Here is a 10807-nt window from a genome sequence, read left to right on the forward strand (position 1 = left end):
AGGCATCTGCATTTCTGGGTAAGGGTGGCAGAGCAGATCACTCCAGAAAGCATCCAATACAACTTAAAAGTATTTTTCCCTGTGGAAAAGCTGCTGTGTCATTTTAATAGCCATTAAACAGAAAAGGCAGCTTTTAAAGACAATGGCAAGCCAGAGGTGACGTATACAGTACGGATGAGTTTGAAGACTTGAATTAGCTCTGACTCTCCCACGAGCCATCACTAAGTTTTGTCTGCTTTTCCTGTCTGTGTGTTTTCTTTCTCACAGTTGATCTGGAGCAGGTATTTGAGCTGGATTCTCTGGAATACTTGGAGGCCCTGGAATGTGTGACTGAGCGTTTGGAAAACCGTGTCAACTTCTGCAAGGCCCATCTCATGATGATCACTTGTTTTGACATCACCTCTAGGCGCCGATAAAGCATGAACCTCAAGACAATTTCAATGCGCATCTCTGCCATCCTCCTTTTCCCTTCCAAACAGCATCCCAAAGACAAAAGAATGAGGATGAAGGTTGGAGTCAAGTCTCAGCTGTGTGTATGAGAGATTTGCTATACTATACAGAGGAGTAGTACTAAAAAAACAAACAGAACAAGCATGGAAAATGGAGATAGAAGGTTGTTGATACTCTTAGCCTAAAAGAGCACTTTGTGGAACCTTTTAAGGGCATGTCTGTAAATAAGAACTGCTGGCAGAAGACACTTCTTTCCCTGCATTAGCTGAGGAAGGAGGAAAGGTGGTTGTGGGACTTCCATTGAGAGGTTCATTAAAAGAAAACCTATCCAGAAAAACTGTTCAAGTGCCTTGCAAATCTTTGTTATCCAAACATTTATGTTCATACTTTATTGTGTACAGATGGTGCTAGTCAAGAAAAGAAAAAGGAAAAAAAAAAACAAATACACTTTTGAAATGTATTTACAGCTTGTTTTTCTCTTGGTGTTTTCTCCTATTTCAGACTTGCTGTTTCTAAGTAACTTGTGTTTGTAGAGATACTTCCTAATCAGTACAACATATGAATAAATGTTAACTGTCTTTTCTTGTTACCAGAGTAAGGCCACTCAAAGAGAAATTCAGCTTTCCCAGATCACAGATATATTTCTAGCAGAGAGTAAGGTTTGTTTAAATACTCTTCTGTACTCTTTTATATGCTGGAGAACACATAATTTTCCCAGCCTGTAGGTTTTGCAGTTTATGAGAGAGAAGTGACATTACTGTGAAGTAAATATATTTTCAATTTGATCCAATCCCCGTAACTTGTTTTCTTGCTCATATATGTTTTACTTTGTACTGGCTGGAGTTATGAATGAGGAGGTACTTTTATCCTAACCCCTCTTTCTGCTAGTAACTTGCTGGAAGATTGTCCTCTAGGCTTAGGGTTCCCATGCTTATCAGTCCAAAAATGAGTGATTTATTCTTTCTTGAGACTACCACTGATAAAATTTAGCTTTGCCTCTTTACGACATACACCACTGCGAGACGTTTATTAGCTTCTGATTCCTGGCCCAGTGTGTCCATACTCTCAGATATACCTGAGAAATGCAGGCTCTGCTCAGCTCAGCAGATCTGGAAATAAAGCAAATTAGTAGATACAGCACTTCAAGCATGTTGGCTATGGCATCTTTACTGACCCTCAGTACCTGAAGCCATGGCAAAATTCACATTGACATCAAAAGGACAAGGGTCTGCACCTCCATGCACATCCAATTTTTCTATTACTTGGCCTCTTTCTCTACAAAACAGTATGTGGGAAGGAATATCCTTTGTATTTCATAAACAAACGTGCAAAACCTGCATTTTAATTACATATGAGAATGAAGAATTATTTTGTTGAGTTAGGTTTCTTATTCCTCTATCCTGAAATAAGCACATTCACAAAAAATCCTCTCCCACATACATTTGTGCTACCCTCCTGCTGCTTCTGAGGAAATAAGACTCTCATTTAATATACTCAAAATGCATAAATTAACTGCTGTACTTAAGAGCAACTCTTCTTTCACCTGCACCATTGTATCAATGCCATCTTACAATACCACAAGTAGCAAGTCCCAATGGAAAAATAATACTGGTAGATTTTCTAGTGGTTAGGTGAACAGAAAAGCTTTTTTAAAAAGTAGAAGTAATATTTGTATAGTTTTATTTTTGTTTAGTGCTCTACAACTTGTAATAACAGACCTTACTCTATTACCTTTGTACTGGATTTTGTAGAAAATTTTACTTACAAAGGTTATTTGGAAAGGAAAAAAGGTCCTGTGTGAAAGTCACTTTCTAGTCTGTTCCACAGCAATTTCCCATTATGAAACTTGTATTCTATGTAAGTATTAAAGACATATCCCTTTCTCTTTCAAAGAAAAAAAAACCCCTAACCAATTCTGAAAATCCCCCCAAACAATGCAATTTGACTGGCTTTCTTCTCTTTATAGCAATTTCAGTAGCAGTTACTATGTATTGGTTTTTGGAGGCCATCTCTTCTCTTCAGAGCCCCGTGGATTGAGTACAGCTGCAGAGAGACAAGGAAATCATCCCTGCACACAGCCCGTGACTTACACAGGAGTGGTGATGTTTCTATAAATCAAGTGGACACATTTCAGAGCTATTGTAAAATACCTATTGCATCTAATATTCCTCACCCACAATTACTCAATTATTCATTGACTCTCCATTTTGTACTTCTGTAGCTTAGGAGGCATAGCAGAAAGGAAAAAAGTGTGTACCTAGCCATTATTTTAAAGAATAAGAGCATATGTTCACCCTGTTTATCACAATGGACAAAAATTGATCCCTGAAACTAAATTGATTACACAAAGGATGAATTTTGCATACTAAAAAATATGTACTAATTGATCATAATCACAGTACTTATAAATATTTTATTTCTGAGGACCTAATTAGACTATCCATTAACTCCCATAATATACTAGTATTCATATTCTAAAATCCATATGCATTCTTGACTTTCTGTCATTTCATTTCAGAATTTGCCATTATGTTTTTAAAAACTGTGATAGCTTAATGCAAAAAAAGGAATGAAAAATTTGTGGAGATTTGACATGATAAAATGTTTTCTTATTGAAAACAGCTTTTTACTTCAGAATTTATATTATTACAATTCAAGTATTTGTAAAACAGATAAATCAAAGCATTCAGGACCTTGTTATGAAATTGATCTCAGTTTGCAGTAGCCAGCATTTTAGAGAAGACACATACACTTCTGCAAGTCATCCAGGAAGCCCCATTCTTTAAGCCATTACCAGCATAATGCTGTTTTATGCTGACTTTTTAAAAGGCAACATGTTGTCCAAAATTCACAACAGCAACATGAATGTCATGCCTAATAATTTTCACATTCAGAAATCAATCTTACTTCCCTGGGACAGCTTTAGCAGGAAACAGCAGTGTTAATGTAATTAGGTTTGAAGGTTAATTCTTTGTTTGCACATGTCACAGGAGATCACAGTTCCTCACTGCTGGGCTGTGCGATGACTGTGGAACACCAGCACTGCTCCACATCCCCACCAGCACCTGGTAGTGCTCCCTGAGAACTGCTTCTCTTGGAATACCTGAACCTTATCCATACAAGGGACAGGACTTGCTCTATAGCCATAAATTCAAGTGTAACCATAGGCTGGAGACTTTGGTTGTGGATTCAGACATCCCTCTGGTCTGTGTGAGGTCTCACAGCAGGCAGAAACTGCTGTGGCTCTGGGTGCTGTGTCAATTTGTGCTCTGAAGAGTGTGGGAGAGCCCTAATTCCTGGTACATTTGTCACATGTCTTTTCTTTTGCCATGCATGCCTTGCATTTGCCTCAAATCAATTCCTTGTCAATTCATTCAGATCTGTGTAATCCACTGTATTTACAGAAAGTCAAGGAATTAAACTAACTCTCCTTTCTTAGGTTTTCTTCTCATCTCACCTGCTCTGATAAAACTGTGGCACAATTGCTGTAAGAATCAGAAGAGTTATAGCAGAGTAAACCCAATTGTGAGGAAAGTTCATCCACCTGCCATTTTTGGGGGTTTTTACTGTTAGTTATATAGGAGAAGATCATGCTACTCTTATGTATGTAACACCACCTCATTCTGTGTAATGACACAGGGCTATTGCTGAGCATCTCTCTTTGATCCAGTCATAGGAGAGCCACTGCCACAAACCCTGGCTTCTGAGACTTGCAAGTTCATAAAATAGTAACTGGTACCAAGCAATGGCAGGATCCTTTGACATGATTCTTAGTGAGAGCTGCATAAAATGTACAAAAAGGGTTCAAAGATACACGCTGACATTTTTTTCTTTTATCTTTAAATGTGGCAATTATAGAGGGTGAAAGCTGGGAGTGATGCTGGGAGTAATGCACACCAAATCCCATGTTTGCTCACAGGACAAAGTCATTCTATCTTGAAGTGTGGGTTTTATTTTTTCACTTTTTTTCAGTAATATGGCTTGTCTTAAAATAGGGACCTGTGGCATGGAATTCAAATGAGATGACAGCTGAAAAATTAAGACTCTTTTACAAAAATCACCTTTTACAAATGTTTGTGATTTTGCTGCATCCTTTTGATGAGCTAAAAAATCACTGTAGAAACAAAAGTTGTAGATTCACAGATAAATACACATGCACACAGCCTGAGATGGCCCCTTGCACATTGCTGTGGGGAAGTGGCAGAGCTGCTCACAAATTGCAGCACCTCACTCCCCTTCCCTCCTCCAAGGAGAGCCTGCCTACACAACCATTCCCCTTGCACTTACCTGGATGAAATTAACTTATGCCACACTATAGGGAAAACTTATGCTTGAAACTCTTTCAAGGTTCTTTAAAAGGTTCTTTCTTACCCAGGTTCTTCAGCCTATGTAGCTAAATTGCTGCAGTTCCAACATAGAGGTTGTTAAAACCTGTAAAAGTATTCCAGATGAACTACTCTATATTTCAGGGTGTCATGAATTTATATATGAATATATATTTTATAATGTCACCTGTTTAACACAACAATTTCTGCAAATGCTTGAGGCATAGTTACTATCAACTGAGAGCTTGGACTCTTGGTGGTATGTGAAGCTTTCTGTCTAGTCCTAACAGATGTAAAATTGTAAATTGAAGCTTCTGCATTGCAGAAGCAAATTAAATTCTCCTAAGGTAGAGGCTGAGTGACCTCTGATGCCAGTTCATGTGATGGGAGGGATGGTTGCAGAGCATCAGGGATGCACCAGCTCGTTGCAGAGATCAAAGCATTGGTACCATGAAATACCAATAGAAGTGGATGATGACCATAGAGAGAGGCAGTTCTTCTCAAATCCATGGATGGTGGCATACCTTGCTTAATCCTCATGGTCTGTGTTTTGTAACTCCACAGGCTTTTGCATTGGCAACACACAGCAGTTTTTGAAGACATGAGGCTAGCTGTTGCTAGCTATCCTAAGATTTGTAAGAGGTTTCCAAATAACCATAGCAAACAAAACTGTGAATGATTTGTCAATGCAAAGTTAATAATCTCTCTCATGCTCTTGTATTTATTGTGCGCTCATCCCAGGGTTATCTGAGCTTCCATACCTGTTCCTGGAAATAATAAACCATTTTATTATTGTCTTTATCTTTTCTTTTTTCTCCTTCTCAAGCAACCTTTCAAAACAAACAAAAATTAATTTTCCCTTGGAAATGTAGCACCCTTTTGCCACCAAATGCATGAACAGCAGTCTTGTGCTTGCTCATGCAAACTTCTGAAGCTCACAAAAGGGCATGATGATTCTGCAAATCGTCATTTGAGGTGCTGAACGTGAAATAGTAGCATTCAGTAGCATTCACCTATAGTATTTCAAACTACCTTCCAACCCTCCTGGACAGGAAAGAAAACACAACCCAAACCATCTTACTTTGAGTGGTCCTACTTAAGTATTGAGCAAACTTTATAATAATGGTAATAAATTGGTGCTTGAGGCAGTTTCAGCTATTTTACATATTCTCTATATGCTATAGATATGGATGTATTCACCCTCTTTATTGTATATGTATGTGTGTGAGTATTTACATGTAGCACACATACATATATGTTTTATGTATGCATAGATATTAACTTTTGTCCATTTTACTTCTCTCCCTCCCATAGCTGAAACTGCTGGTTACTAACATCCACATCCACATCATATTCTATGTATGAAGGATATAATTTATTTGTAAACTCAGGATGTTCTTGTTTTATAGAGTTGCTTGTATTTTATAATTTATTTACACATCATGGTTGGAAATGCTTATCTAAGTGCTATGCATTGAAGTGTATGTTTGCTAAATCCATTTCCCTCTGTCCGTGGCTATGTTCTTTCTCGTTATAACAGTGGTATAAAATAGGGCTAAGGAGGAGAGAAACTGATAGATATAGAACTTATGCTGGTCCCATCACTGGGAAATTCCAGAAGAAGATGTATCAGTAGTATAAATATATATATATATATTTTATCAACTAAATTTTATGGGGGAAAAAAGGAGAAAGAACAGCATGAGGACAAGTTCAAAATGTGGAAAGTCACAGCCATTTCCAAGTTTGTCAACAAATGCATTGAACCTTTTGCCATTAAAATTGTAAAGTTTATTGTTTGCTGGCTAAAAAATATCCCTTTTGTGGTATCTGAGGTGTGAAACATTGTCAAAAATATGATGTCTGGAAAAAAATCAAACTATAGTGGCATTAAATGTTTACTTTTATCTTACCAATATATCTGCCTCTTCCTCCTGACTCTTTCACTTTAGATAAGAGCATTTAATGGCATTTCATACCAGGGAATGCTTTTGACCCACAAGGAGATGTGGTATCATTATAGTGAAATTGAGCAAGAGAGCAAGATCAAACCTGAAAATAAAATGACCAAAGGGGTTTTATCAAGCAAGTGTTACTGAGAAGCAAATTCACCAGAAAACAGTAAGGAATTGCAGGGCTTGGTACCAATGACAGAAATGCTACAAGCAAGCATTAACTTCTCCCCTGCTGCTGTTCAGAAACACAAAGAAAACAGGCACAGACCCGAAATGGTGAGGTTGCTACATAAGCTGGTTATGCATATACACAGGGATTGCTCTTTTATCATCTGTGAGCAGGGGAAAAGTCTGAAACCAAACAAATATGAAAGATATATTCATAGGTATAATTTTTTATTATCCTTAGCACATTTCCCTTGGCCATCTTGCAGGTAAGTAACACACGGGATTGATAAAAAGAGTTTGTGTCCATTACTTGAGGTATTTTTCTCTCTCAGAGAGGCAGTGGTGGCAGGTTCAGCTGACCCCTGAGCTGGTGCTGAGGTGGGCAGTATCTGCTTGTCTTCAGCTCATGTTTGTGGCATTCCCTGTTGATAATTAATTGAGCACCTTGCTTGCAGGACAAGATGTAAACGAGCTCTCTGGGCAAATCTCACATACCCACCAACACCTGGGTAAGCCCTGGTAAGGACACTGGGCTCTTCCCATTGGAAGAAAACCACAGATCTTATTTCCTGTGGGAAAGATTAAAAAAAACCCTAAATAATTCAAAACATCCCTTAAGACACATCATCTGTTGGCAGATGAGTTTCTCATATTCTTGCTGTAGGAGGGACATGTTAGGGTGTCAGGCATTAAATATTTGGTTAACAGTTTGATGAGAATTTAATGAGGTTCTTTCTTCTATCTTATTATTATAGAGCAGAGTGGCAGATCTAGCAGTCACAGTGGCAGGGAATGCAGTTCTTTATGGTAACCTCTTTTAAAGGAAAAATACTGAGGTGGATACAGCAGCAAAGGCTGGCAGAGGTGGTGAGGAGGAGACAGTCTCCTCCTTTCTCCTCTTAGAGCAGCAAGCCCTGTGCTACCTTAGCTGTTGCCCCAGGCTGATGAATTTGCATACTGTGCCTCTCCACAGGAGCTGTAAATGAAGATAAACAGCCATTTCTTTTGTCTGTGGGCTGTTCAGAATAGCTCTGATTTGCTCTAAAGAGCTAAAAGGCTTATTGCCTACTTTTGAGGCAATTTATCTTCATTGCTGTTATCATGCAGCCACATCAGTATTAAGGAGCCTGAAGTGCCTTACAGAGACAAAAACAGAAAAATGGGTTAGTGCAAGTCCTACACTTTGTCTAAGACAGAACTGATGAGCTCTAAACAGAATCAATTCACTCTTGGTCAAATCTGGAGCCTTGCAGACCTCAATGCCAGCCACGTCTGATTTGGGGCAAGACAGCAAGGAAAGGTTTCATTCACAGAGTGGAGCAGGGGCTCATGTCTGGCAAAAGCCTGGTGTCCTTATGAGGCCTGCTAGAAAACGTTGATATGTCTTGTAAAGTAATGCCCTAGAAATGACCAAGTTTTGTCTTTAAAACCACTAACTTGTCAGATCAAAAATCAGGTTTAGTGTGGAAACCTGACCAACCCCATCTACTTATGGGGCTCTAAATGAGCTCTCTAGCTATTGGAAAACCAGGTTGTCACTAAAGGTGTTCCTCTCCCACATCCATATGCAAACCAGGTTCCTGGGAGCTCACCCTCATTTTGGCTGACAGTATCTGCCTGGAAGACACTGAAGAGGGATGAAGGCTAGAAAATTCAGTTCCCAGTCTTTGAGATGAACACAAAGTTAATACTTAGTTGCTCTGGAAAAGGCCATCTGTGGATTTTACGGTTTATGACAGTTAGTAGTCTTGACAGTTGCCGATCTGGCAGTTTTGGAGGCTGACATCTGCTATTTAACCACTGAGCAAAGCCATGCTGCCTGTGCCCACACAAATGCTTTACATTGCTCAAAGACCACTTTCATAACCTCCAGGAGCAAGTAGGTAGCTTGGAGGTCTTGTCCACTCTCAAGAACTCTCCTGGCAAGCGCTGACTTTGGAAAAGCCTCTAGACAGCCAAAACCCATTCCATCTCAATGGATGCTTGTCAGGGGAAAAGACCTGCATTCATTTTCATATATGTTTATATGCATCTCTTCTGTGGACCCTTATAGCACAGGTTTGGCACCCATGCTTTGCATCAGATTGTGAGTTTCATGCCAGCCAAATGACAGCCAAACGTATTCAGCTGTGTGTGTCTGGCACATATCCACATTTCCATTTCTATTTCCTAGGAACTCAAGTACCGCCAGACACATCAGGATAATGTGCAGTATTCAAGGCTTGCTATGGAGAGGAAGTCACACCTCCAGCAATGAGGGACCTTTGTCACTCACTTTAAAAGGAGCAGGGACTGTCCTTGTCCCTTTCCCATTCTTGCTCATCTTCATTCCCTGAAAGACAGAAAATCAGGGAGGTAGGAGAAAACCCAGATGCTTTCCTACATTTAGTTTGTCAAAAGGTGAATTGTAGTAACAATTGTAGAAGGAAAGGGAGTACAAAGCCACCCTACTCTCTGGGCTGTGCTCTGCAGACTCCTCCACTCTGGCACACTTGGATGCTCTGTGGCACCCAGCCCAGCCCCTGCAAACTGCCCCTTTGAGCTGGATTGAAAGGAGCTCCTGGTGGCACTGAAGGAGCAGCAGTGCTCCCCTCACTCTGCCCTTCAGTGCTTTAGCTGGATGCCCAGGGACACAACTGTGGAGAGTCAGGGGCAGCTGCCTGGTTTTATGTTTATATTTAAGAGCAAGCTGCCTGGTTTTATGTTTATATTTAAGAGCAAGCTGCCTGTTGCTAAACCATATTTGATGGAAACCTCACAGTACCCAGCAAGGGGCACCATGGGAGTCAAACAAGACACTGTAAACAGCATTTTCTCCTGATTTCTGAGGACAACGGAAGGCACAGCGATTACTGGAATAATGAGCAAGACTGACAGCTGGCTCCTGGCCCTGTGGCTGGTGACCTGTGCAGCCCTGGGGGTAGGCTCATGCCTACCCTGAGTTTCCAAAGGCTCAAAACACATTTCTGAAGGTTATATGTAAAGCCATTAAGATGCTGTGAAATCCACAGAAAAGCCTTTGGACAGCCCCTAAGCTGGGCGTTGCAGACTTTGAATCCATTGAGCCCTACCTTCTACTGTCAAGGCCAAAACAATGGGAGTACCCATTCCAGTTTGCTTGACAATCAACATTGTGGTGGCAGAGCAGGTCAGTCACAAACTCTGTGTGCACAATAAATAAACCTGTAGCCTAGCAAGAGGGCTTTGTACCTGAAATCTGTGAGAGGGGTTGCAGTTTGTGTGAGAGTACCAGGGCACTGAAATACTTCCATGGTGAAAAAATTGTTCTGGGACTGATATGTCCACCCTGTAAAATCACCTAGACACCCGTGACTCATTTCATGGAATATTTGTTTATTGCTCCTCTGAACAATTCCTTGCTTGCTTTTATGTCATTGCAAATAGCTTGCTTTCCCAAGTTTTCCACATATTTGCAACACATGATGGTTCAAGATGGAGGTTTCCCAGTTCTTTGTGGTAGATCAGCGTAGTCATCAGTCAAGGCATGCAAGCCTTCTAGAAGGTTGCTGCAAAGCTATCTGTAGTTTCTTATTAAAATGCTTTTAAGGCTGTTCTGAACTGGCCATTTTCACCACTGTACATCACACAGACACCAGGACAGTGATGCTGCCTGTTCACAGCCCCTTGACACATCCCAGAGCAATGATAGTTCCTCACTTATCCCTACAAAGGCACAGGACATGGAATGGCACCAGCTGGACAGAGGCCTGCTCAGAGGCACCATTTCATTTTGGGATTCGTTTTGTTGTCTCACTGGAAGCAGAAAACCCACTGATGCTTGGAGAGAAAAACAAACAATCCAAACCCCTATAATACAATAGTTTTGTTGAAGCCAAATATGAAGATTTAGGATGTTATTTCCTCTCCTCAAACAGGGGCTTTGAGTAA

General features: G+C 40.2%; 1 protein-coding gene across 1 annotated transcript in view; it reads left to right on the plus strand.

Annotated features, from left to right (window-relative positions):
* The window catches only part of KIF26B (kinesin family member 26B), a 284770-nt gene extending 278077 nt beyond the window's left edge, over positions 1-6693 (plus strand). The window contains exon 15 of the mRNA XM_033054728.1: positions 268-6693. Within this exon, the coding sequence (XP_032910619.1) occupies positions 268-416 (149 nt within the window). The 3' untranslated portion in view covers positions 417-6693. The remainder of the gene's footprint in view (positions 1-267) is intronic.
* The last annotated feature ends 4114 nt before the right edge of the window (positions 6694-10807 follow it).

The sequence above is a fragment of the Catharus ustulatus genome, chromosome 3 (genome assembly GCF_009819885.2).
Source record: "Catharus ustulatus isolate bCatUst1 chromosome 3, bCatUst1.pri.v2, whole genome shotgun sequence".
In the NCBI taxonomy this organism is placed as follows: domain Eukaryota; kingdom Metazoa; phylum Chordata; class Aves; order Passeriformes; family Turdidae; genus Catharus; species Catharus ustulatus.